Source organism: Melanotaenia boesemani, chromosome 24, assembly GCF_017639745.1.
Source record: "Melanotaenia boesemani isolate fMelBoe1 chromosome 24, fMelBoe1.pri, whole genome shotgun sequence".
Taxonomy (NCBI): Eukaryota; Metazoa; Chordata; class Actinopteri; order Atheriniformes; family Melanotaeniidae; genus Melanotaenia; species Melanotaenia boesemani.
This window is the reverse complement of record NC_055705.1, coordinates 1868963-1896818: the sequence shown is the minus strand read 5'-3', so window position 1 is coordinate 1896818 and position 27856 is coordinate 1868963. Positions and strand designations below refer to the sequence as shown.

General features: G+C 46.3%; 4 protein-coding genes across 11 annotated transcripts in view; 2 read left to right on the top strand and 2 right to left on the bottom strand.

Annotated features, from left to right (window-relative positions):
* The window catches only part of LOC121635255 (NLR family CARD domain-containing protein 3-like), a 1000352-nt gene that overhangs the window by 60445 nt on the left and 912051 nt on the right, over positions 1-27856 (bottom strand). The gene's annotated exons all lie outside the window — the stretch shown is intronic.
* Positions 38-11051, bottom strand: LOC121635272 (zinc finger protein ZFMSA12A-like). Of its 2 annotated transcripts, XR_006009380.1 has the most exons (12): positions 10944-11051; positions 10220-10425; positions 9134-9202; positions 8882-8974; positions 8705-8803; positions 8494-8617; positions 4117-4417; positions 3891-4041; positions 3346-3820; positions 1182-1637; positions 216-1103; positions 38-182 (listed from the first exon to the last, which is right to left on the bottom strand). XR_006009380.1 is itself a non-coding variant. In XM_041978406.1 (11 exons), exons 1-11 carry the CDS (start codon positions 10945-10947, stop codon positions 898-900), a joined length of 2184 nt encoding a protein of 727 aa, XP_041834340.1. In that variant the 5' UTR covers positions 10948-11051; the 3' UTR covers positions 38-897. The 2 variants fall into 2 exon arrangements, 1 of the variants encoding a protein (XP_041834340.1); XM_041978406.1 differs by having other exon boundaries at positions 38-1103.
* Positions 11299-17357, top strand: si:ch211-207l14.1 (histone H3.v1). Of its 2 annotated transcripts, XM_041978443.1 has the most exons (5): positions 11299-11352; positions 12190-12798; positions 14270-14494; positions 14579-14677; positions 16787-17357. In XM_041978443.1, the coding sequence occupies exons 2-5, from the start codon at positions 12499-12501 to the stop codon at positions 16892-16894; spliced, it is 732 nt and encodes a 243-aa protein (XP_041834377.1). In that variant the 5' UTR covers positions 11299-11352; positions 12190-12498; the 3' UTR covers positions 16895-17357. The 2 variants fall into 2 exon arrangements, with proteins under 2 accessions (XP_041834377.1, XP_041834378.1); XM_041978444.1 differs by lacking the exon at positions 11299-11352 and having other exon boundaries at positions 12180-12798.
* LOC121635313 (vesicle transport protein SFT2B-like) lies at positions 17592-24900 on the top strand. 6 transcript variants are annotated; one of them, XR_006009386.1, is made up of 9 exons: positions 17592-17826; positions 18503-18592; positions 19603-19688; positions 19963-20044; positions 20140-20175; positions 20257-20315; positions 20615-20644; positions 22746-23093; positions 23466-24900. XR_006009386.1 is itself a non-coding variant. In XM_041978456.1 (8 exons), the coding sequence occupies exons 1-8, from the start codon at positions 17758-17760 to the stop codon at positions 22780-22782; spliced, it is 489 nt and encodes a 162-aa protein (XP_041834390.1). In that variant the 5' UTR covers positions 17592-17757; the 3' UTR covers positions 22783-24900. The 6 variants fall into 6 exon arrangements, 1 of the variants encoding a protein (XP_041834390.1); XR_006009385.1 differs by having other exon boundaries at positions 23344-24900; XR_006009384.1 differs by having other exon boundaries at positions 22746-23281.

Sequence of the window (27856 nt, the reverse complement as noted above, 5' to 3'; positions counted from 1 at the left end):
TTTGTTAGAAATCATCACGAAGCCTGAACCAATCACGTGGGTGCAAACAGAAGAAACTTTAATCACATCAAACCAAAATGAAGCTTCTTTCATTACAAGCAGAGACGTCCATAAAAAAGCTGCTTCGTGTCTTTATTTAAACGTTAAGGGTGGTGTCATTTCTCCTCCAGCTCAAAGCGTTGCTCCATGAAGCTGCCGGCAAAGAAAAATCAAACCAGGCTGACCTTCAGCTGGAAGGTTTGTAAAATATTCTTTTATTTCTTTCCAAATTTTTGGATATTCTCGACACCGTTCTGTCCATTTTTAACTAAAGTTGAGTCTTTTAAGCCAACATCAGGCTCTGGGTCTGAACCCTGCAGCCTTTCTAATGACCAGCAGACCATTTTATAAAAGGTCTGAATAAAAGAATAAACGAAGATCTCAGCCTTGTGAGGCTTCTTATTTTCTAAGATGGTATTCAGGTGACGTTAAAGGAAAAATCTGTCGTAAACTGTGAGGATGGAAGAATTTACTACCAGAAATATCTGCTGCTGCATTCATACATTTACATTTTTTTCAACTTCATCTGAAAAGCAGCTTTAACTTTGCATCTCATTTACGAAGCGTTTCTGTCTGGTGTTTGTTCCTGGACTTCTGGATGGATTTTCTCCTGGGTTTTACTCGCTCAGGTTTCCACCTGCCGACCTCTCAGAAAGCAGCTGCAGCATCTCCATCTTCCTGCCTCACACAGTAAAACCTGATGGTGGCTCTATGTGCTCTGTTAGCTTCATAACATGCAGACTTTCACATCAGCAGCTGAATTCATGCAGGTTCCCATGGCAACATGACCAGATAAACAAGCTGCATCACCACATGTCGGCTCGGACCAACAGAAGATGTAAAGTACAGGAAGTGACATCACGCCTCCTCGGTCTCCCCCGCCTCTCCGCCGGCCGCCCGGTGCGTCAGCAGGTGTCTGGTGAGGTGAGTCTTGCGGGTGTAGCTCTTGGAGCAGAAGGTGCAGGCGTAGGGACGGACGTTGCTGTGAGACAACATGTGCTTCTTCAGGTCAAACTTCCTCCGAAGACACTTCCCACATTCAGGGCAGCTGAACGGTTTTTCTCCTGCGGGCAGAAATGATGGAAGTCAAGGGTTTGATGCTGGCGGCGTGTGAAGGGTGATCAAGTGATCAGCTGTCTGACCTGTGTGAATCCTGCGGTGTTCGGTCAGGTGGCAGGAGATGGAGAAGGCCTTCCCACAGTCCTGGCAGACGTAAGGTCGCTCCCCGGTGTGAGTCCTCATGTGTTTCTGCAGGTCGCCTCCGGACGGCCAGCCCTTACCGCACACCGTGCACACGTACGGCCGCTCCCCTGTGTGCCGCCGCACGTGCACGTTGAGCCCGGCGAGCGCGGTGAAGTCCTTGGGGCAGTAGGGGCAGCGGTAGGGCCGCTCGCCCGTGTGCGTCCTCAGGTGCCCCTCCAGGCCGTCGCGCGTCTTGAAGCGCTTGCCGCACTGCGGGCACAGGAAGCGGCTCTCGCTGCTGTGGCTCGCCCGGTGGGACTGCAGCCCCGTCAGAGAGCCGTACGTCTTCGTGCACTGGTCACACTGGTACGAGCGGAAGGTGTGTGTGCGCTGGTGGATACGAAGCTGCGTCACCCCTGGCAACACAAACAGGACAGTTTAAAACCAACACATCTTCACTGTTAGAAGACCACCTTCTAATTACAACCCCAACTCCAAAACAGCTGGATCTCTGAGTAAAATGTAAATAAAAGCAAAATGCAAAGCTCATATTTTATTCCCCGTAGAAGATCAACAACATGTCAGAGGATGAGACGGAGACGTTTCACCATGAGATGAAAATATGAGCTGATAGTGAATCTGATGGAAAAAGCTGGAACAGGAGCAACAACAGGCTGGAAAAGTACCTGGTACAAACCAGAAACACCTGGAGGAGCATTGGACAACTAACCAGGTTACCTGGTAACAGGTCAGTAACATGACTGGTATAAAAGGAGCATTTCAGAGAGGCAGAGTCTCTCAGATGGAAAGATTAACAGAGCATCACCAATAACCAATAATAGAACCAGAAGGAATCTCTGTGTGCAGGGGACCAGGCTGGATGCTGGTGATCTTCTGCATTAGCAGCAAACATGATTCTCTACTGGAAACCACTGCATGGACTCAGGAAGACTTCAGAACCAGCTTCTTCCGTCTTCTCTTGACCAAAGCTCATTTAAAAAAAAGGAGAGAGGATGCTACACCAGCTGAACATCACCATGGAACTACTTTTTACACCATGCTGAACACCACCCTGGAACTACTTTTTACACCATGCTGAACACCACCCTGGAACTACTTTTTACACCATGCTGAACACCACCCTGGAACTACTTTTTACACCATGCTGAACACCACCCTGGAACTACTTTTTACACCGTGCTGCACCTCACCCTGGAACTACTTTTTACACCGTGCTGCAAGTCACCCTGGAACTATTTTTTACACCATGCTGAACATCACCCTGGAACTACTTTTTACACCGTGCAGAACATCACCCTGGAACTACTTTTTACACCGTGCCGAACATCACCCGGGAACTACTTTTTACACCGTGCTGAACATCACCCTGGAACTACTTTTTACACCGTGCTGAACATCACCCTGGAACTACTTTTTACACCGTGCTGAACATCCCCCTGGAACTACTTTTTACACCGTGCGGAACATCACCCTGGAACTACTTTTTACACCGTGCTGAACATCACCCTGGAACTACTTTTTACACCGTGCTGAACATCACCCTGGAACTACTTTTTACACCGTGCTGAACATCACCCTGGAACTACTTTTTACACCGTGCCGAACATCACCCTGGAACTACTTTTTACACCGTGCCGAACATCACCCTGGAACTACTTTTTACACCGTGCCGAACATCACCCTGGAACTACTTTTTACACCGTGCCGAACATCACCCTGGAACTACTTTTTACACCGTGCCGAACATCACCCTGGAACTACTTTTTACACCGTGCCGAACATCACCCTGGAACTACTTTTTTACACCATGCCGAACATCACCCTGGAACCAATCAGCTCATATTTTCTATGAAATGATAAAATGTCTCCGTTTCTTCATCTGGTGTATTGGTTATCTTCTACTGGGAATAAAACATGGCGATTTGATTTATAAATCATTGCATTCTACTCGAATTCACATTTCATGCACCACTGGACTCAAGGAACAACTGACTCAAGGAAATTTCTGTGATTTCGTGGTCTAGATTCTTCGTAGGAGACCAGTCTATGTGCACTTCAGAAAGATAGCTAGGACCTTCTGGTGGATGAAGCTGTGAGCGTTACCTGAGAAGCTCTGGTCGCAGAATCGGCAGGTGTAGCAGAGCTCGGCTCCCTCCACCGAGTGCGTCTGTAGGTGTCGCAGCAGCAGCGTCTGCGAGCTGAACGTCTGCGAGCACACGGTGCAGCTGAGGTCGGGCAGCCGGTGCTGCAGCCGGTGGCCGTCCCTCTCTTTGGCCGACTCAAACACCTGCTCACACCGGCTGCAGGCGAAGCCCCCCTTGTCCAGGTGGGTCTGCTTGTGATTGGTCAGGCTGGACAGGTGGTGGAAGGCCTTGTCGCACTGGCTGCACTGGTAGACGGGGCGCGCCCGGTGGGAGCGCTGGTGTGACAGGAGCTCGGCTGTGCTTTTGAAGATGGCGTTGCACTGGAAGCAGGAGTGGGTCCTGAAGGGGCGGGGTTTCGGGGGGCGGGGCTCTTCGGCTGTGGGGGCGGAGGAGAAGCCACTGCAGGAGCGGTTTGTGCGCAGGTGGCGGATCACCTGCAGAACACGTCTCCTGGTTAAAGAACGTCTCTGAGAATCCTTCAGGTGGAGGACTGAACACACTCACCTGAGATCGGTAGATGAAGCATTTCCCACACTGAGGACACTTGTGGGCCACACGCTGAGAATTGTGGGAAATGCTGTGCAGAGGGTTACCTGGGACTTCAGAGCCGGAGTGATCTGATTGGCCGGTGAAGTTTGCAGGCGAGTCCTTGAACCTGACAGGAAGAGGGTGAAGTTTACAAAGGTGGACAGAGATTCTGGTGGATTCAGGACCAGAAGAATCATCTCACCTGTCCTCTTCCAGAATCACAGGTGTGATGGAGCATTCCTCGCTCTGATTGGATGCCTCGGTCTCTGCTAATGACACGGTCTGACCAATCACAGTCTCCTCCACCTCCTCCTGTTCTTCCTCCGTTATCACCACCACCTCCACCTTCACCAGCTCCACGTCTAGCTGCAGCGGACCGCCCACATCAGGGAGCACGTCTGATTGGACCGCCGTGTCGGAGGGAGGAGGGTCGGGATTGGTCAGTTTGGTGAGGAGGGGGTGGGACCAGGCGGAGAGGAGTGTCCTCTCTGTGTCACAGCCAACTGAGGAGAAGACGGCAGATCCTGATTGGCTGCAGTTTGTTATGTAAGTTTATTAAGAGCTTTTCATAGTCACCAATCAAGAAAACACAAGTAAATGTGTATAAAAGTAAAAAGAGTGATAAAAAGATTACGAGCCAATAAAACAATAAAATAAAATAAAATAAGCAGGTAGTTTAACATGGAAATCAAATAAAATTCTCCACACAAGCCTGTGAAAAATAAAGTTTTTAGTTGCCATTTATCGCTCTGTGTATTAATTATGATTTTAAAACTAATCTAAAGTTACTAGAAGCACTGAAATAGTAATAAATATTCATCACATCGTTTCCATGAAAAGAGGAAAGAAGTGGATTTTTTCTGAATGTGAAACTGAGATCCTGATGGACCACGTTGGAAAACTAGAACAGGTTTTATATGGTGGGGACGTTATGGTGATGAACCAGGGTCAAAAAGGTGGAGGAGGGCAGCATCTAGAAAAAGAACATGTACAGACACACCTGAGACTGGTAGCGGTTTATTTAGTGTTAGATAATATTTCTTTCTAGTTCCTGGTGTTCCAGCTGGGTGGGCGGGGCTGCAGCTGAGGGTGAGACCAGAGACTCCACCCAGCACCGCAACAACAGTGTCCTCAGAGGAAGTCCTGCAGGTGCACAGTCACCGCTATTAACCAGGTGCACAAGGAGTTGAGAGTAGCATCACCTCTAGACCCCCAGCCTCCAGTCTGCATCCCATTCTGCTGGTTCTTAGAATGAATGACTGAAGGCCCAAAGCATTACAGGTCCGAGACCATCAGAGGTCCGAGGCCATCAGAGGTCCGAGACCGTCAGAGGTCCGAGAGCGTCACAGAGGTCCGAGACCATCAGAGGTCCGAGAGCGTCAGAGGTCCGAGACCGTCAGAGGTCCGAGACCATCAGAGGTCCGAGACCATCAGAGGTCCGAGAGCGTCACAGAGGTCCGAGACCATCAGAGGTCCGAGACAGTCAGAGGTCCGAGAGCGTCACAGAGGTCCGAGACCATCAGAGGTCCGAGAGCGTCAGAGGTCCGAGACCATCAGAGATCCGAGAGCGTCAGAGGTCCGAGACCATCGGAGGTCCGAGACAGTCAGAGGTCCGAGAGAGTCACAGAGGTCCGAGACCATCAGAGGTCCGAGACAGTCAGAGGTCCGAGAGCGTCACAGAGGTCCGAGACCATCAGAGATCCGAGAGCGTCAGAGGTCCGAGACCATCGGAGGTCCGAGACAGTCAGAGGTCCGAGAGAGTCACAGAGGTCCGAGACCATCAGAGGTCCGAGACAGTCAGAGGTCCGAGAGCGTCACAGAGGTCCGAGACCATCAGAGATCCGAGAGCGTCAGAGGTCCGAGACCATCGGAGGTCCGAGACAGTCAGAGGTCCGAGAGAGTCACAGAGGTCCGAGACCATCAGAGGTCCGAGACAGTCAGAGGTCCGAGAGCGTCACAGAGGTCCGAGACCATCAGAGGTCCGAGACCGTCAGAAGTCCGAGACTGTCACAAAGGTCCGAGACCATCAGAGGTCCGAGACTGTCACAGAGGTCTGAGACCATCAGAGGTCCGAGAGCGTCAGAGGTCCGAGACCATCAGAGGTCCGAGACTGTCACAGAGGTCCGAGACCGTCACAGACACCATCAGAGATCCGAGACCACCACAGAGGTCTGAGACCATCAGAGGTCCGAGACCATCACAGAGGTCCCAGAGCATCACAGAGGTCCGAGACCATCACAGAAGTCCGAGACCACCACAGAGGTCTGAGACCATCAGAGGTCCGAGACCATCACAGAGGTCCCAGAGCATCACAGAGGTCCGAGACCATCACAGAAGTCCGAGACCGTCACAGAGGTCCGAGACCGTCACAGACACCATCACAGAGATCCGAGACCACCACAGAGGTCTGAGACCATCAGAGGTCCGAGACCATCACAGAGGTCCGAGGCCATCACAGAAGTCCGAGACCGTTACAGAGGTCCGAGACCGTCACAGACACCATCACAGAGATCCGAGACCACCACAGAGGTCTGAGACCATCAGAGGTCCGAGACCATCACAGAAGTCCGAGACCGTTACAGAGGTCTGAGACCGTTACAGAGACCATCACAGAGGTCCGAGACCATCACAGAGGACCGAGACATCACAGAGATCCAAGACCATCACAGAGGTCCGAGACCATCACAGAAGTCCGAGACCGTTACAGAGGTCTCAGACCGTTACAGAGACCATCACAGAGGTCCGAGACCATCACAGAGGTCCGAGACCATCACAGAAGTCCGAGACCGTTACAGAGACCATCACAGAGGTCCGAGACCATCACAGAGGACCGAGACATCACAGAGATCCAAGACCATCACAGAGGTCCGAGACCATCACAGAAGTCTGAGACCGTTACAGAGGTCTGAGACCGTTACAGAGACCATCACAGAGGTTCGAGACCATCACAGAGGACCGAGACATCACAGAGATCCAAGACCATCATAGAGGTCCGAGACCATCACAGAAGTCTGAGACCGTTACAGAGGTCTGAGACCGTTACAGAGACCATCACAGAGGTCCGAGAGCGTCACAGAGGTCCGAGACCGTCACAGACACCATCACAGAGATCCGAGACCACCACAGAGGTCTGAGACCATCAGAGGTCCGAGACCATCACAGAGGTCCGAGACCATCACAGAGGACCGAGACATCACAGAGATCCAAGACCATCACAGAGGTCCGAGACCATCACAGAAGTCCGAGACCGTTACAGAGACAATCACAGAGGTCCGAGACCATCACAGAGGACCGAGACATCACAGAGATCCAAGACCATCACAGAGGTCCGAGACCATCACAGAAGTCCGAGACCGTTACAGAGGTCTGAGACCGTTACAGAGACCATCACAGAGGTCCGAGACCATCACAGAGGTTCGAGACCATCACAGAGGACCGAGACATCACAGAGATCCAAGACCATCATAGAGGTCTGAGACCATCAGAGTTCTGAGACCATCAAAGGTCCAAGAGCACAGCATGCAGCAGTCAGAACTGGTTCATGAGCCATTTAGCAAGTCTTGCTGGTCTCCAAAACTCCACTAACTCCGGAGTCTTGCGCCCCATTGTTCATCTTTGGGGGGTCTTCTAATATCCAACCAGCAACTTTCTGAATAGCTGCAGGTGGGGAAATACCCTGATTGTAGCCTGACTGACGAGCACCTTTGCAGGGCGACCGTCATTTTAATAGTAATTATTTGTAGTAACAGTAGTTATTAATAGTAATTTCTTTGGCAGATGTTGGCAGCAGACTGTCGCCTTAATGTGAACGTGCTTTATAATATGTAGGTTTTACAATGACAGCGGCTGAGGTCCTGAACAGCAGTGTGAACGGACTCATAGGTGTATCAACATCAAATGTGCCTCTTCATTAATATTTGCAAATAACTTTGATATGTGATTTATAAGGTAATATTTGATACTGCACAAATATCTCATATTTCACATTTCCTTGATTTTATTCTGTACCCTTGGTGTCGCAGTTTCTCCAGATTTTGTGCATACACCAGGGTCAGAGGTGCGGTGGAGGTAGGAGCGTTCTCTAATTTTGGTGAATGTTCACCAACTTGTTTTTATAAATCCTAAAAGTTGACTAGAACTGGCGTACGTCAGTTTTTGTACCTACGCCAGCTTTATAAATGAGGCCCCAGATGTCATAAGTTTAGAAATGTTCCTTAAGTGAAACAATCAGGAACGAGACAGACTATACTTGTGAGTTGAAGCCCAGTGGTATTGCTCCATCATCTCTGTCAAGCGATAGCTAAGCTCCGTGAAAAAAGACCAAATTACATGCAAAACTGACGCAGGAGACGGATGAAACTGTCCATCTGCGTATCCATCCTCTGTGTCGAGCATAAATGGGTCTTAAGACCCACATTAGCAGCTAACACTAAGACTGTGGGTACATACGTACTCTGAAATAATTCTGATAGTACACAGGTAAATGTAGATAACAATCTATCGAATATGGTCATTCAGAAGTGCATGTAGATGCGTCAGATCAGATCATTATGGTGATACCCAGCCCTACTTGTCACACCTGTGGTGGTGGACTGTCCCAGTCGACAGCTCTGATTGGTCAGAAGCTCCCTCAGATCTTTCCTGTCTGTGTCCTGCAGACAATCGTCCAGAGCGGTGGGAGTGGCATCGAGCCAGGAGGAGGCCTGACAGGCATGAAGACAACATCATGAATGAGGGAGGAGGAGGAAGAGGAGGAGGAGCTTCTTCCTTCTTAAACAGCTGATGAGTACCTGTTTGAAGTCGGGGACAGGGAACAGCTGCTCGATCCTGGACAGAAAGTCAGAGATGAGGGACTGGAGAGCTGAGTCAAAACTCTGGTTAAACACCTCCTGGAGGACAAACACAGAGACCTTGATGATGATGATGATGAACCTCAGAGTAAAGCTTCAGTTTACAACAACACCAACCTGCAAAAGGCACCGAGTATCATCCGGAGTCTCTGTCAGCTTGTTGGCGAGTGTAGACAGAGCAGAGCAGCAATCACTCACGTCTTCGTCCAGCTGACGAGAAAACAGAAAGACAGAAGAAGCCTCAGAGACGTGGAGGAAGATGAAGAACCAGTCAAATCAGGACCGGGAAACTCAGCAAACGATATGTTCTGACTGCCATGTTGAAAACACTGATGAGGGCTGATGTAATGTAGTTTATCGAGTCCTCACCGTTGCCTTGGAGACGGAGCGGATCCGGTCCAGGTGGGCGTGAACATCAGCTGGATCAGAGAGGGTCACCTGAACGGAATAAGATCATTTTTAGCTGGATCAGAGAAGAGGACATGAAACCAGAAAGCAATGATTTCTCAACCGATTTGACAGCTAAGCAGGTTACCTGGCAGCAGGTCAGTAACATGACTGGTATAAAAGGAGCATTTCAGAGAGGCAGAGTCTCTCAGACGGAAAGATGGACAGAGCTTCACCAATCTGAAAAATTGCTGAATAATTTCAGAAAAATGTTCCTCAACGTGAAATTGTGAAGATTTTCAAAATCGCATCATCTACTGTGTAATATCAAAAGATTCAGGGAATCAGGAGGAATCTCTGTGTGAATGGGACAAGGCTGAAGGTCAGAACTGGATGCCTGTAATCTCGGGGCCCCGTTCCAACTTATCTGAGATGTGTTGCTGGATCATATTAAAAAAGAGCTGATGTTTCCCATAAATCCAGTAGAGCAGCTTTGGGATGCGGTGGAACGGGAGATTTTCATCATGGACCTGCAGCAACTGTGTGATGCCATCATGTCAATATGGAGCCAAACCTCCGAGGAACGTTTCCAACACCTTGTTCAATCTATGACAGCAAGAATGAAGGCAGTTCTGGAGGGAAAAGGGGTCCAACCCGGTGAGTGTGTACTTGACTGACCTGGAAAGTTAAGATTCTGCCGTTACCACCGACTGTAATTAACTGTAGGAAAACATAACCTACATGAAACTGGATGGTCTCGTCAGCTCAAAGAGCTGCCTGCTGTCTCACTGTAAAGGAAAAATGAGTCAGTCTCTACTCGTTTTCTGATCTTTGCTGCTGTCAGGTTCACAGATATGAGATGTTCCTGTCTGTAACGTTTCCACTTATACAGCCTCGCGTGCAGCATCCACATTAACACTTAGAGTTGCCACCAGGATATTACGTTCTCATCAATGCTGAACCAAAAGAGTCCTTTACAACAGCACCGGATGCTGACAGAAATAACCCAAAGCTGCTTTAACTCAGCTCCCCTCTGCTGTGATGGTCTGGCTCTTCTTCATCACTCACCTTTGCCCTCAGAGCCAGCAGCAGCAGACTCCTCTGCCTGTCCGTCAACAGCTGGGGGACAGCCTCAGTTACCAGGGAAACGAAGTCTTCCAGCATCCCATAACGCTTCACGCTTTGGTGGCGCGCCACTTGCCACATGGCTGCTGTCAGCAGGCGGAGAGGAGGGGTGAGGAGGCGCAGGGAGGAGATGGGGAGAGGAGAGGCTGCTGAGGAGAAGCAACATGTTACAGCTGTAATACATAAAACCTCATCATGGCAGGAGCATCAGGGAGCACCATCAGGACCACACCTGGCCACACCAGAGCCTGATTCAGCCTACAAGTGTCCATTAAGCCAGGTGTCTAATAACTGACCCTAATAACTACTACTACAACTTAAAGCTCAGACTAGATCAGGTCGCGTGTGTGAACCCATGTGTGTTAGTTATTTGTGGGTTTAATGTTCCAGTACTGGTGAAGGGATTCATGCACTAGTATGAAAGCAGACACAGCTTCACTGATGCTGCTGACAGGTTGTCAGGGTTTTAGCTTATTTATTTCATCTGATTCATCTTCAAGGAGAGTGTATACACCGAATTAAAGTGATACCAGGTTATTGCATCTAAAAGGGGATATTAGCAACAACTTGCTAAAACAAAAGGACAGTTTTTCGGCTACTTTGCTAATAAGAACGACGAGCCTGGTTAAAGACGTTGAAGTGAGAGGCAGCGCTTGTACGGACTCACCCATCCTGCTCCAGCCGCAAAGAGAACTTTGTAAAGTTGTTCCAGCCGCTGTGTTTACACCACGTTAGCCGTCCAAGCTAACGGCTAAGCCCCGCCCCTTCAAGCCGGACATGGAAGTAGAAGCTTAACGAACACTTCCGGGCGCGCATGCGCAGAATCCGGTGTTATTTGGTAGTGCTGAGGCGAGGACAGGTGAGGCTTAACTGTTACATGTGTGCTTAGCAGAAGTTCACCTGATTGCACCTCCGCTGGTTCAGCAAACTGAAGACGTTTGATAACTTTTTAATAGAATTATTTATAAATGATCCATATCTGACTGAGAAAAAGCCTTTAACAAGAAAGGAAGACTTGTTATTTAATATTAAGAATCTTATTCAGAGATTAAACTGTTTGAATAAATCATATCACAGTAAGTAGTTTATATTTTTCATCATAAAAAACACGATTATTTCGGTCCAATCCAATAAATTATGAAGAAACAAGATTTAATCAAAACCATATGTCGTTATTCTTTTGCAGAAAGCTGATATTTTATCAATAAACTAAAATAATCCAATTCATGGATTTTATTTTAGACAACAGGTTACAAAATAAAAAAATGTAAAAAATTAAATAAAGTAGTCGTTTTTCTGATAAATTAATTAAAAACTGATACGTTTGTCACCTGTCCTTTTTTAAATTGGTAATTTACACGTTTTCAATATGGAAACATCTCATTTTTCATTTAAGTCAAATCCGTCTGTACTTTAATGATTTTATGGAAATTTTTTAGACCTAGTTCGTCCCATATTGGCGAACCTCGGCTTTACATCTGAGAGGCTCTGCCTCTCTGAAATGCTCCTTTTACCGTCAGGTTTATTTCTTAATGTTGCTCCTGTTCCATTTTTTTGAGCTGTCATCTATTAAATATGTTCAAACAGGCAAAGCAGGTGGTGATGAAATAAATAAACAGGATTAAAAGCATGAAACGTAAACGCAGGCTAAACTGGGTGGGCAGGGTAATACTGGCTGGGCGCTGATTTTAGAAACTAATTTTACGTGAAACGTGAAAAACTAACAGCGAACAAGAGATTGGGGTTATTGCTGATGATGAAGGCTACAGTGTGTGTGACCAGCTTTTATCAGGTCCATGACACAGTTAATCAACGAGTAGCTGAAGTGCAGCGAGGTGTTTTCAGCTCATGTGACACAGATCCAGTAAGAAGGTGTAATCTGCCTCCTCCTCCTCCTCCTCCTCCTCCTCCAGGGCTTCAGAACAGGGATTAACCGAGACTTCAGGTCAGAGCTGTGCAGATAGCAGAAGCAAAAGAAAAGCAGCAACTATCACAGAGGAAGAGGAGGAAGAGGAAGACCATCAGCTCTGTGTTGGGGCCTTAAGGATCTACAAGGAGTAGACAGAGGAGCACTGTTAGGATAAGCCTTCCTCCACCTGCCTCTTCATCCTCAGCTGCTACAAGCTAACGAGCTACACTAAACCCTGCGTATCACTCAGAGCTTCTAGAAGCCAGGAAGATCTTTCCAGAAGGATCGTTTTACTTCCACAAACATTCCCACAATGGATCCAGAGAGAGAGGAAGCAGACGTGTTCTCAGAAGATGAAGAGCCCATCCCTCTGAGAGAAGAAGAGGACGAGGAGGAGGAGGAGGAGGAAGAAGAGGAGGACGAAGAAGATGCCAAGATCTTCAATGCCTGGATGCAGCAGTACAGAGGGGGGCAAAGGAAGCATGAAGACGAGGAGGAGGAAGGGGAAGAGGAGGAGGAAGGGGAGGCAGAGCGAGGAAGGCCTGAAAGCAGGTGCAGCTTAGAGCCGCTGGTCCAGATGAGGTCGGAACGCCGCTCATCGCTGCCGTGTCCGGTGAGAAAACAGCTGCGGTTGAAGTTCTGATCCACATTCGCTTGAGAAGCTCATCAGTTCGAGGCTTGAAGGAAAGCCTCATATTACCTGATGAAGCATTCGGTAGAATGGCTGCACCGCTGCGGCTCCCAGGTGGAGCTGGTGGTGAATTATTGTGGCAGAGTTTAGAAGTCACTGAGTCTACTAGTGGCTGACTCATGGGGTAATAACTCATAATGGACTTCTTGTTCGTTCATGAAAGTAGAGGCAGGGGACTTTACATGACCCGAACACTGCAGACCGACAGCTGCAAGGAAAATCTGTAGGGAAGGAAAACATATAAAAAGCAAACCACTAAAATAATCTAAGGACAATTTTCCTGTTCAGGAAAACAAAGTCCTAATGGGAATATCCATCGTCCATCCACTCAGACTGTAGACTGTAGTTGACTCGCATTGGTTGCTTTAATATGAGCGTTCACTCCAACGTGACACCAGATGGGACCAAATCGCTCCCGTTCCTACAGGCCGTACATGAAACACGTTCAGACGTAACGCAGAAAGAAGAAGAACCAGACATAAAGACGTACGTAACATCTGTTCCTCTGGCTCTCTGCGTTGAAGTGGAGAAAACTGAAGGGTTGTAGGAATCTGGACTACTTCCAGATGTGGGAACTCCTGTCACATGGAGGACGTAAGAAGTGCATGTGTGAGCTGTTGAGCTGCTGTATTTAGCTCAGGCTCAGTCGGCTCAGAGCTCTCTGGTCCGGTTGAGTTTTAAAAAGAAGCTGCTGGCCGGACTCTCCAGCTCACACGCCGCTGTGTTCGTCAGTCACCTGCATTTGACCTGTAATCTAAGTTCAGCACAAAAGGTAAGGAAGCTGTATTTGGTGGAGGGATTTTCCGCTTTAATAAAAGCAGATGTTGTGTTACACAGTCGCTTTTACAGGGGGGCAGAACTTAACATGCTTCTGTATAACTACCTAGCTAAACATGTGGGTAGTCCCCAAACATGCCAGAAACCGCGGTAGTATTCTCCTGGTGCTGCCTGGTGTGTGTCAGCCATGTCTGACCTGGTAGACAAACAGATCTGAACGAGGTTCTGGAGCCAGTGGTGGTCCCGTATCTCCAGACCCTAACTCCATCCTCCAGGTTCTCCGCCACAGATCCAGGATCACCACAGAGTCCCAGGTGAGGATGCGATGACCTGCTGTGAGTCCAGATCTGGACACCAACAGGAGAATCTACAGGGAATTCTCCTTTTTTTAGGGGGGGTTGTTGCTCATTCGTCATCATCTTACCAGTTCTACCTCCCTGTAACTGATTAATCTTTCCAGCCATTTCTAACACCTCAGCAGTTGGTTTTATTAAGGTGAGAAATGATCCACCAAACACACATTTCCTTACTCTTTGTGAACAGATTGACTCCACGTCAGATGATTGATTGATTTATTGGTGGCTGATTGATTGATTGATCCCATCTCTATGTCCAGGCAACTCTATCATCCATGCAGCTGTCTCGTCTCCACTCGTCCACTTGCGCTCCGGTGACTGCGAGGGTTTTGCTGCATCGCTCGTCCTCTCGCCGCCTCCTGCCCACCCCACAGGAGGCCACCCCACCCCCACTTGAGAGAAGGCCGTCCCTAATTGCCACCATCCCCGAGGCCGTGCCACCCGAGAGGCGGGGCCAGTTTAGGAGACGTAACGTCATGTCGTTGGTGGGTGCGAAGACGTGTTGTTTTTGGTCAGAAAATGGCGTTGTGAGGATCTTTGTGTGTCTAAATGATGGCTGTGCTTTGCAGAGTGATGCATACAGCATGTGTCTGATCTGTCACAACGACTTAAACCAAGGATCTGGTGGAACCAGAGAGCTGCAGTGTACACACACCTTCCACAAAGAGGTAACAACACCTGTTCAATTCAACTTCAAGATCATAACGAAATTTTGGAGGGAGAGCTGTTGTTGGGCTTCTTCACCAGGTGGAAGTGTTCAGTCCAGGAGAGGTCAGAGGAAATGTGGGTGTCCAGGAACTTCACGCTGTCCACTCGCTCTACTGCCTCTCCATGGATGCAGAGAGGACCGTGCTCAGTCTTCCTGGACTTCCTGGAAGCTACTAGGACCTCCCTGGTCTTGTTGATAAGAACCAGATTGTTCCTGGACCAGCATTCTGTGAGACTCTGGACCTCTTCTCTGTAGTGGTCTCATCATTGTTGGATATGAGACCCACCACGGTGGGATCATCTGCAGACTTCCCAGCCGTGGTGGTGGGTGGATGGCAGAGCAGTCCTGTGTGAAGAGGGTGAAGAGGGCGGAGCCGAGCACACAACCCTGCGGCGCTCCAGCGGTGAGGATCAGCGGTGAAGATGCTGACTTCCCTATCCTCACCACCTGGGCCTGTTGGTGAGGAAGTTCCTGATCCAGGTGCAGAGTGATGCTGTAGACCAGGTTGTGGAGCTTCAGGACCAGCAGGTCCAGGAGAACAGTGTTAAAGGCTGAGCTGAAGTCCAAAAGCAGCGTCCTAACACAGGTGTTGGGATGCTGCAGGTGAGTCAGGACCATGTGAAGCGCTATGGAGACAGCATCCTCCGTAGAACGCTTCTCCCTGTAGACCAACTGCAGGCTGTCCAGGCCGGCAGGGATGATGTTCTTCATGTTCTTCACTGTGTTCCACCCACGGCTTCTGGCTGGGAAAACTGGGATGGTCTTTGTGGGAAGAACAGCATCAGAGCAGAAGTGAACATAAGTCAGCACAGACGATGTGTTTTCCTCCAGATCAGCGTCCTCTTTGAACCCTCCCCACTCTGTGTGCTCACAGCAGTCCTGTAAGGCTGAGGAAGCCTCCTCAGTCCAGACCTGGATGGTTCTGGGGGTGGTTTGGTCCTGCAGATCAGAGGTCTGTAGGCAGGGACCAGCTCCACATCCAGAGTTGAGGAGCTGCTGCAGCCTTGTCTGCTCCCGGAACGTTCCAGTACACCTGCTCCAGTATGTTAAAGTCTCTTGTTGGAAAGTTTATGAATTTGTGGAATTTGGGAAGGAAAGATTTTAATTCCACGTAGTTAAAGTCCTCAACCACGATCACAACCGCCTCTGGATCAGCGTTCATCTGCCATCTGCAGCAAAGCTCCTCCAGCGCTAACTTAGCATTAGCTGGTGGTGGTCTGTGGGCGCTATGATCAGGACCGAGCTGAGTTCTCTAACCAGTTTAAACTGGTCTGCACTTTACTGCCAGATATTCCGGGTCGGGGAGCAGAAGGTCCCAGTAATGTGCGTAGCTGTACACCACAAGTTGTGCACGTACTCCGCCTTCGGTCTTACCCGTGTGGTTGGCCTAGAACAGAGAGCGCCCCGCTAGCTCCACCGCTGTGTCGGGGATATGGTTGTCCAGCCAGGTCCCTGTGAAGAAGCCACACAGCTGACAGTCTTGAGATAATCCTCAGACAAATTTCCAACAAGTTGTTGGCAAGAGACCTGGCGTTGGTGAGAAGGAGACTGGGCAGAACCGGTCTGTGTGGCGATGCAGAAAAAACATAATTTTTCCCCAATTCCAGCAGGTCAGCCCTTCCGTACTGGATTAAGGCCTCTAGTCTTAAAAATACAGGAAACACACACAAAAACATCAAAACAGACGTAAATAGCCGACAGCCTGGAGCTGCTGCGTGTGCCCATGCCGCCATCTTGCTTACCACCCTACACCAGAACCAATGTTTCTCAGCCTTCATGAAAGTGTTTCATAACAAGATCTATAGGGTTCTTCCTTTACCTTCCAGTTCTCCAAGTTTCATCAAATTTGCCAGGGCGGTGCCTATCGATGGGTGGTGGGTCTTAGGATAGAGTGATGTCAATATGGAAGGTTTCGTCTAGACTTAGAATGTCTTGTAAGGATATATTAAGACATAAAAGAGACACATTTCTTTGAATGTCTCTCTTTATTTTCTGTTATAGGTTGGTTGTTTGTTGTCTTACAGTCCATCCAGAGTTGTAAAGGACTCTTGTCTTGCTGTCTCTGCAGTGTATAGAGGAGTGGTTGTGGAGGAAGCAGTCCTGTCCAACATGTCATGTTCAAGTGTCCATGCCACAGCCCATCTACTGGAACTCCACCAGGGTGAAAGTTCCCTAAGTCCTGCACACAGAAACACCCCTAAACTCACACTATCTTCACTCAAGTCCTCTGACGACATCTTTTTCCAATTCAGCGGTGTAGAGGAAGACAGATTTATTCTTCCCATCGACAGAGACCAGAAACTACTTAAAGATTAGAAGCAAAACGTTTTGTTCTGTTAATCATCTGATGGCCCCTCTACGTTGGGAACAACAGTTTTAAACACATCAGAGGTGCCGTAAATTGTATAATACACAACTTATTAGAGACATAAATGGCCATCTGTTAAGCCCAAGTACAACCACAGTAACCTCAGTTTTCCATGTTCTACTTTCTTTTCTTTTTTTTTACAGCTATGAGTCTTGTGATGATTTTTAAATAATAGTTAACAGTGTGAAGCATATTTTTAAATCAACATCTAACTAGAAAACTATTGAAAATACCAGGATGTTATTATCAAACCCCTGCAATATTTTAATAAAAGAACTGCTATATTTAAAATATTCTGCCTCTTTATTTTTTTAAACAGTCCTGCTTGGTTTCAATTTGTCATCTTTATTTCAGTTTATTTGAACTGAAATAAAAATTAAACAATTTCAATGTTTTTTTTTATGGTCATTTGTTCTCATTGTTTTAAACAGTTGCTGTAAATCAATAAAAAGGCCTCACATGGTGAGAAACAGCGCCACCCTTGGCTGCGCTGTGGCCAGAGGCGGTATTGCAGGCGGAAGTGCCGCACCTGTTGATGTAAACTCTGCTGCTCTTCACAACGCTCCGAAAAAAGAACAAAAAAACACCTGCTACACCTGAAACTCCCACCCAAAAAGCTTTTGGAAAGTTACCGAAGTGATCAGGCCTCTGTCTCCGGAAAGAAAGGGTTTATGGATAAACTGAAGAGGGTTTTGAGTGGGCAGGACGATGGGAACGCGGACGGGAGCGGCATCCTGGAGGTGTTGTTGTTAGCTGTTAGCTGTTAGCTTGTGCCTGGGAGAGGCAGTGAAATACAAGTTAGGGATGGAGCCAGAACAAAGTTTAATTGGACATTTCAGACACGAACCACTTATTTTTAAGTTCTGTGTGATTTAGAGGATATCAGTACAGTTATTATTAGTGTTATTGTGATAAAAAATAAACCTTAAATAGTCTGAAAAGAAAGACAGAAATCATGCAGAACTTGCTTGAGAATCTTCAAGTTTCAATGTTTTCTTCAGTCTTGTATTTGTTCAGTAAAATTATCTGTATTTTTGTGGATGCATTACAAATATAAACTTTTAATGGTAAATTCGGCCTTTTTAAAATGAATCGATTTTCTTTTTATGTGCTTGATAATCAGTTTTTCACTGAGACAAAATGTCATTAATTGCTGTGTTGATTTCTTTCTGGTTTCTTCAAGTATAATAAGTGTTTCTTATTCTGGATTTTATCCTGAAAATGTAAAATCATCTACAATCTTTTAATCAAACACTATTTCAAGTGTTATGTCCCTGAAGAAACAAACCAGAAGTACAGAGCTCTTGAACTGCTAAGCATAAATGTATAAATGAGTATAATTTTGACTCTGTAAGTTGAGTCTGAGGTCATGCGTTAAAACTGAGGAAGGTTTTGATGAAGATGCTGTCTATGCAGAGAGCCAATCAAGCGTCAACGCTGGCCTGGGGGACGAGGATGAAGGGATTCCTGATCTGCTTCGTTCTGGGAGCCTTCTGCTCCGTCCTGGTGAGTCCACGAGATGCTGCATGATTCTACTTTCTGCCTTTATCTGTGTTGATGTCTGCAGGTTTCCTTTTGTCTTCCACTCATTCCTTAATGCCGCTCTGATCATTAAAGTTTTAAAGGAATACATTATCCATTAGAAACAAGCAGACTGGAGGCCGAGTCCCGCCAGCGAGCCAGTCGGTGTTGCATTTACAAGCAGTTATGGAAAATTGTATTTCTTCATGCCTTTAAACCTAAATAAAGTGTGAAATGAGGCGGTTATGCCAGTTGTCCCGGCCTGGTTTAAGCAGCAGTGGTGCTGGTTCGCCTCATGTTGATGTCCATGGTAACTTGTGCTTTCCGTTGTAGCATCCTGCCATGCTGGCGGTATCCATAGCAACACCCATTCTGTCTGTGTTCTGTCAGCTTCACAGCCCTGTTCTTGTTCTCTTGTGGCTGTAGTAAGATCATGTCTACCGTATCCATGGCAACAGGAAATCTGCTAGTTTTCCTATAAGTTTCCATGGTAACATTGTGTCACTCATTTATAAGTTTCTTTTTTTGTCATTGCAGCCTGATTTTGTTTCCATGGAAGCTTTCTCTTTTCTGTTTCCATGGTAACAGCATACCTCTTATTTCTTATTAATGTTAAAGCTACTGTCTGTACCTATGGTAACGGCACATCTGTTTTGCAACCTTCTGTTTCCATGGAAACAATTCTCTGAGGTTGTCTGTGGCCATGGTAACAGCCAATCTGCTATTTTTTCCCACCTGTTTCCATAGTAACAGGACTTAATAAAAGTTTTTGTGTCTTCTTTGCAGAATTGTAACTCTTCTGTCTTTCTGTATCCATGTCTTGCAGCCTTCTGTTTCCATGGAAACATCTCTTCTGTGTGTCAGTCAGACCTCTTTTCTGCCTCTGCGCTTTCTAAGGAGTTGTCTGTATCCATGGTAACGGCGAGTTTTGATCTGACTGGGCTTGAGTCCTACCTGTTGCTATGGTAACAGCCTGTCTGCCTCTCTGTAACCAGGCCACCTGTCTTTTGTGGATTCCGGGGTTTGGACTTCCTGTCTTTGCCGTCCTCTACAGCGTGGGAAACATCTGCGCCCTGGCCAGGTACCTACCCAGACCAGTTAGAACCAGTAGAACCTGAACTCTCCTGTTGGTTCCGACCAGTCCAGGTCCTCCCAGTGAGACCAGATCATAACAGACTGGACCAAAATGTTTATCTGCTGATGTGAACGCTGTCTGCTGACTTTATGAACTGTAGAACTTTACCCAGCATCCCTCTGGGCCAGTGCTGCCTTCAGGGTGCGCTCTCTGCTGGTGGACATCAGAACTGCAGGTAGCTTCTGAAAGATGGTGAACCTGTGTGCTGATGTGATTCCAGCACCATGTTTCTGATCGGCCCGCTGCGGCAGCTGAAGTCCATGTGCGCTAAAGAGCGAGCGCTCGCCACCATCATCATGCTGGTGAGGTCACGCCTGGCTTTCATTAGCCCAGGTTCAGGTTTTATCAGACTGTCAGAGCTGCTTGAACACAGCTGATTGTGTGTGTGTCCTCTCAGGTGTGTTTGGTGCTGACGCTCTGCGCTGCCTTCTGGGTAAGAATCCGGTCCTGCTGAGCGCCGTGTGTCCAGCTGCTTCCTGTGTCGGATGTTTGATCGTTGTTTTTGTCTCTGCAGTGGAAGAACAACGGACTCGCTCTGCTCTTCTGCATCCTGCAGTTTCTGGCATTCACCTGGTAGAAAACACACACAAACACAATAAAACACACATACATGTGTTTGTTGATATGGATATTTAGGCTGTACATATAGTAATTTGGGTTATAATGTATGTGGATATTATGTACTACATAAACCCTGATGAGGGTGGGATTTCCTTTTCCAACTTCTTTATATCATGATTTGATGATGCAATAATTATTATTATTCTTTTTTTCATTACTTTCTTTTTGTATATAGTTTCACATTCATTCATTCATTCATTCATTCATTTCCTGTGTGAGGGTCACCTGTCTGACTGCTGCTGTTGTTGCAGGTACGGCCTCTCCTACATCCCCTTTGCCAGGTATGTACACAAACACCTGAGCTGACTGGCTGCAACTTTGTGAATCTTTCGTACATTGATGGATCAGTCAGCAGCAGCACATCAGCTCAGGAGTTGATCACCTGTAGTTGGAGTTAAAGCTGTTTCATCAATACCAGTAATCTACTGGTTGAACATAAACCCAGTAAGGTCAGAAACGGAGTCGGTCCAGTTCTGTGGAGCTTGTTAGTGAATATTTGGTCTAAAATTCTTTAACACAGTCTTAACCCACAAAGCCCTGTTTCCACCAAAAGTTCTGGCTCGGTACGGGTCTGGCTCGATACGGTACGGGTTTGACTCGGTTCCGTACGGGTCCGGCTCGGTACGGTACAGGTCTGACTCGGTCCGGGTTAGTACGGTACGGGTTTGACTCGGTTCCGTACGGGTCCAGCTCGGTATGGTACGGGTCCGGCTCGGTACGGTACAGGTCTGACTCGGTACGGTACGATACGGGTCCGGGTCGGTACCGTACGGGTCCGGCTCGGTACGGTACAGGTCCAACTCGGTATGTTACAGGTCGGTACAGTACGGGTCTGGCTCAGTACGGTAGGGGTCCGGCTCGGTACGGTAGGGGTTCGGTACAGTACGGGTCCAGCTCGGTACGGTACGGGTCAGACTCGGTATGTTACGGGTCGGTACAGTACGGGTATGGCTAGGTACGGTACTGGTCCGACTCGGTATGTTACGGGTCGGTACAGTACGGGTATGGCTCGGTACGGGTCCGGCTCGGTATGTTACGGGTCGGTACAGTACGGGTCTGGCTCGGTACGGTACGGGTCCGGCTCGGTATGTTACGGGTCGGTACAGTACGGGTCTGGCTCGGTACGGTACGGGTCTGGCTCGGTACGGTACGGGTCCGGCTTGGTATGTTAAGGGTCGGTACATATACAGAATACCAACTTGTCGGACTCCTCGTGGGACTCTTTCGTTGGGGCTCCAACCTTACCGACCTGACCCTAAAGGGTGGAGATGGACACACTGCAGTATGTCCATTGGCAGAATGACTCATCACTTCCTGTGTGACTCAGTAAAAGCAGGAACAACTTCATGTTTAAATATACGGTGAATTTATTGTTTAAAGCCACACCAGAATCAGAAAGAACCTGCTGGCCGTCCACCGTTCTCCTCCGTAGAATCGCTATGATGTCATGGTATTATGTAGATGATGCGATTATTACTTTCCAGCTAATACCCCGCCTACTGGGTAAGGGTATGGTTGCCATGGAAACGCAACAGGGATCAGGGTTTACCCAACCAAATTGTTGCGTCCTGAGTTGGGCCCCTTGGTGGAAATGGAGTTTTACAAGATTCAAGATAGTATTTAAGATGGTATTAGAGTTAATATGCAAGCTGAAAGGAAGCAAGTTACACACACACACACACACACACAGAAAATAATAAAACGAAAACTAAGAACTTTTATTTGCATGAACTTAAAACACAGAAGTTTGACGTGACTCAGGAGATGAATGAGCGACATACTTCGAGCCGAGGGGGTGGGTCATTAGGTCTGTGACCTCACACAGGTGTGGGAGTGAGTGGACGTACTGGTGGTGGTGGTGGTGATGGTGTTGCTGGTGGTGCTGCTGGTGGGGGCGCATCCATTGATCAGACTCACAGTTTGTGCAAAGACGAGCTATAGAGAAGCTTTCTGTCATTCCAGGTCTTCAGGAATAGTTCTCCAGGATCCTTGAAGGACTTTCCAAAGTTCTTCTTTGGATGTTTCGTCCTTTTGTTTGGAAACAGAAACTTTAAACGTCTTTATAAATCATTTTAAACATTGATTAAATCTAGTTCATGCTGGTTGGTTCATGCTGGTTTGTGGACAGACTTTAACTCTTTATCTTCCTTCCTTTCTGCTTTTCTAAATTTTTAGAAAATATGTTTACATCGGTCCTGATAGTTTAACCTTTTACTCATTTACCAGTTATTAATTAGTTAAAATGACTTACTTCTGTTTAAATTATTAGTTTAGATGACTTCTTGTTGAATTTTAACTATATTCTAAAGAGGACCAGCAGAACAGTTTGATAAATAATCAGTAATCATACTGACTATAACACCGTGTATTTTGTCTTTTCAGGGACGCCGTCATCAAATTTTTCTCTATCTGCTTGTAGAGTTCTGACCAATCAGAGCGCAGGATCCTGCAGCGTGCATCCAATCAGCTGGCAGATGGTTTCATTTCAAGCTTTTCTATTTATTTCATTTCAAGTGAAGTTTTTACTGAAAGATTTTACTCATCAGGTTGAAACAAAAGTCACTTTATTAATGTGTTGGTCCAAGTCCTGCTCCAGAAAGCAGGTTCAACTAACCGAGTCTAGTCAAACTCCATGTTAACTAACTCTGAGTCTGGTCAAACTCCGGGTTAACTAACTCTGAGTCTGGTCAAACTCTGGGTTAACTAACTCCGAGTCTAGTCAAACTCCAGGTTAACTAACTCCGAGTCTGGTCAAACTCCAGGTTAACTAACTGAGTCTAGTCAAACTACAGGTTAACTAACTGAGTCTAGTCAAACTCCATGTTAACTAACTCTGAGTCTGGTCAAACTCCGGGTTAACTAACTCTGAGTCTGGTCAAACTCCGGGTTAACTAACTCCGAGTCTAGTCAAACTCCAGGTTAACTAACTCCGAGTCTGGTCAAACTCCAGGTTAACTAACTGAGTCTAGTCAAACTACAGGTTAACTAACTGAGTCTAGTCAAACTCCAGGTTAACTAACTCCGAGTCTGGTCAAACTCCTGGTTAACTAACTGAGTCTAGTCAAACTACAGGTTAGCTAACTGAGTCTAGTCAAACTCCAGGTTAACTAACTCCGAGTCTGGTCAAACTCCGGGTTAACTAACTCCGAGTCTGGTCAAACTCCAGGTTAACTAACTCCGAGTCTAGTCAAACTCCAGGTTAACTAACTCTGAGTCTGGTCAAACTCCGGGTTAACTAACTCCGAGTCTAATCAGAGACTTTCATCAACTCTGAGTATGTTTACCTGGAGTTCGGAACATTAAAAATCGATTTTTATTGGCGCTCTGATACCTGGCTTCACCGTGGCAGCCGCCAACAAAAAGCTGGTTATTTAACCCGACTGGAGCGAGAGGTTCTTATTGACGCACACGGGTCTTTGGTAAAGAAGGAAACTCAGAACCTGCTTTCTGGAACTGGCCCAGGTTAACGGTTCATGTTTATATGTGTGGGAAGGGAGGGAAAAGCTGAATTATGTGCTGCAAACAGAAAAACATGTCAGTCATTTCTGCTTTTTAAAGTCAATTTTAATGTTTTTAAAAAGCTGCTTCGTCTCTTTGAAGAGGGAGTGGGAGGCGAGGAAACCAGATGCCTTTCCATAATGGGAATTTAATGATAGAAACTTCCTATAACAAACTAAACTAACCACATTTACACATGAAAAACCAAATGATGCTGTTAGTCTGACTAAAACTGGACTTTTTAAGTTGATGTAAATGTGTCTGATGAATTTCTGAAAACTGGACCAAAACTCCAGATAATGTGATTAGAGGCTGATGGACAAACCAGCTCACTTTAAAAGATCGACGCCTGTTTTTAATTGGACCGGAGGGCCGTCACGCCTGTCCAATCAGGACGCCAGCTGGAGGCGGGAAGGCCAGGAACCAATCGTACGCCTGCATTCACACGCTCTCATTTGCATATTGAGAAGCACAACATTAGAACGATGAAGTCAAACAACCGGAAATCTTTCAATTTCCAGGATTACGTTGCCTAGGAGATAATTCTGTTTTCCTACAGTTTGCAGACACATGATTGGTTAATCAAACTGGGACATTAGTTGATGGTTACTATGGTAACTGCTAGTTGCAGAAAATATGGAGAAAATTGAATTGACAACCAATGAAACACTGAGAAAAAATGACTGAATTTAAGACATTTTTAAAATCTAAAAAGAAAAAAGTCAACTTTAGATTATTTTTACATCCCACATTAATGTGTTCATCTCCTTATTTCCTCATTTAGAAAACATTTAATGACGTTGATGCAGACTCTAATTTAATTTGTGCTATTTTTATCTGGTAAAATGTTAACTTTCATACACGTACAAATACCATTTCAAGTTGTTTTTAAACTGTGAAGAGGAAGCGGTTTGATCCGGATTGAGATTCCCTTCAAACAGCCAGAAAAAACGAAGAATGAAAGCGAAGAAGACGTCGGGTTTCAGTTTTTTGGCTGATACTTGAAGCTGGTTCTGTTTTTATTCTTTTTAATGTTTAGATTAAGGAAAAAAACATTTAAATCATTTCTTTGGAAGCTTTGAAGATCAACAAACGCCTCTTTTCTGCTCTGAACACATTTAATTTTCTCACCTTGTCATTTTATGCTGCTGAAAACCTCATTTTGCTTCTAAAATGAGACATTTTTCACTGAAATGATTCACCTATGCAGGTTTTTCTGAAAAAGTTCCTGTGGTGCAAATAAAATTCTGTCCGACTGGAAATAAAATTTTCAGTTTCACTAAATACATTAACTGAAGATTTTCCTGAAAGTCTGCAGTTTGCTATTTAAATCAGTTTTCTCACATTTTCCCCCGAAAATGTTCAAAAGCTTCATTTGTCTACACGAGATTTACTCGTTTTACACTAAAGAAATCCCTTAAAATAAATAAAACCCTTACAAAGGACCATCTGTTTCCCTTAAAGCTTTAAAATTTACTGTTTAATCTTTTCATTAAAGTTTGGTTTGATGTTTCCTTTAAATATCAGGATTTTCTTCAAAATTTCAGCTTTTCCGTTTGACGTCTTAATAACTTCAAAATGAGTCATTCATTTCCTGCCTTGTTTTCATTTTAAGTTGGTTAAAACTACGTTAGTTTAAGATTCTCAGTCCAGAAAGGAATCATGTTGTGTGTCGATGCTTTTATGGGTTGTGTGTAACAGCGTTGGTGCCTTGGATCAGAAGGAATTCAGCCTTAGATGTATGACTAACTAACATTGTTTAGTAATCATCTGAACTCTGAGGTGATGAAACTTTCTAATTAAAGATGTCTGACTTATGTTGTGTGAAGATTCGTGGTCTTCTTCTTCTTAAACGCGAGGAAGGCAGGTGTTATGATGGACGTGTGGAAAAGTTACTTAAATCTAATTTAAATAGAAAAGTAAATGAAATGCGTGAAACTAAAATGATTCATTAATCTAGATGAAAACTTCTTGCTGATATTTAACCGCCATCCAGACCTTTGTTCTTGTCTCATGCTGACAGTCCAGGTCTCTCAGCTTTTATAAAACCAGTAAATGAACAAACTTCAGACTCTGGGCTGAAATCAGAATTAATCCCGTCTTTGTTTTGCTAAAGAAGCTTTCGTTTCCTCTGTCTTTGCTCTCCGGTCTGACTTGAATAAAACTTCTGTTTAAGAAGCAGCTTTTTGTGATTTGTGGCTGAAAACTGGACACTTCCCACCAGCCTGAAACCTGTGCTGAGTGGCGGCCCGACGACGTGTCACCTGGTTTTCTGTTTACCTGCCGTGCTGCTCCACGTCGTCTTTATGCCTGTTAAGTCTCTAAAGCCTGTAATCTCAGCCCTTCATGGCCGGCTGATTAAAACACACACACACACTCCCTTTTTGAGGATCGTATGTCGTTTGTGTGTCAGTCCAGATGTTCTCCACTTGGATTTGACCTATTCTCCATTACATGCTGATCTGAGCAGCTTATGCTGTTTTCTTCAGCATGACATTTAACCTGCAGACGAGTCCTCTCGCTTGTTTCCGCGGTCATTTGTTCGGTGGTGTTTTCATCTGGATTTTAGCTTTCTGGGCTGTAAATGTTGATTTTCAGACAACAGGAAGACAGGTGTGGCACGGAGACGTCTGGTCTGCTCTGGTTTCTTCTCAGACGGGGTTTGAGTCTGAACTTAGTCAAGGCCTGTCAGAGACCAGTCCTGATCCCGGTCCCTCCAGTCTGGGTTTTTGTGTGGTCACCATGAAGCTGATAGATTAATTAATCTCAGCTCTGTCACTCTGGATAGTTTTTATTTGGCTTCATTTATTTTTCTCTCTGGTTCGACCAGTTTTTAGTCCAAACCAGGTTCCTCTGTCTGGACCATCCGATTTACTGGAACAAGGGACTCGTTTTCTTTTAGGGACCGAATGATGGAGGAAATCTAGTGCTTCTTGATCTCCTAAAGACAAGGGAAGAAATAGACAGTTTTGGGCTCCTTTTCCCAGCTGCTGACCAGCAACCCCATAGCATGATGCCTCCCCTACCGTGCTTCGCTGTGGGGATGGTATCGGGTGATGAGCAGTGAGAGGCCAAGTTAAGGCCCATTCATGCTCCTGTTAAATGCGTAAACGGATATGTCTTCGTTGTTCCTTTTGTGGGTTGCACATCGGCTTTGCTGCTCAACACTGCCCCCACAGTTTCCAGTGGTACTGCTCTGTTTGCTCCGTCAGGGAACGGATCTGCCAGGGCCCCGAAAACAGACCAAATTCTGCAGAGAAGACGGACGAAATTCTCTGTATCTGTCTTTTGTGAAGAGCGTAAATGAACCTTTACTTCATCTCTGCAGACTTCTGCGTCGCCTCTAGAGAAACTTGATGTGTCCTCCGTCATGAAGGACTTTCCCTTTCTGAGCTAGTTTTAATGCTGGTTTGGGGCCAGGTCCTGATTTCAACAACCTAAAACTCTAATCAGCATTAAACTCATTTCTACGTTTCTGCTCTAGATGTAAGAACTTTAAGAGAATGTTGTGAAAACCAGTTAACATGAACACGGATGTGTTTTATTTTCTCCTCTTTCTTTTTCAGGGACTGCTGTTTGAAATAACAAAAACATCTACATAAAAAGTCATTTCTAACCTCACTGTTGAGTTTAAAACACCTCATCGTCACAGCTGTCCCCCAAGTCAAGGTCTGGTCCTGACTTGGTCCTGAGCTGGTCCTGACTTGGTCCTGAGCTGGTCCTGAGCTGGTCCTGACTTGGTCCTGAGCTGGTCCTGACTTGGTCCTGACTTGGTCCTGAGCTGGACCAGGTTTTGTGTTGTGACTGTTGTAGCGATGCTCTCTGACGTCTGCATTCATCAGTGCAGTCAGCTACAACTCTATCCGCATAAATAAAAATTCCTGTTTGCGAGGTTAGCTTCAGCACTGTCTTGGCTAGGTCTTATGTTGTCATGGAAACAAAGGAGAGATCAACATATTCTCACAAAAAAAGTCATGGAGACAGCAGAGCGCTAT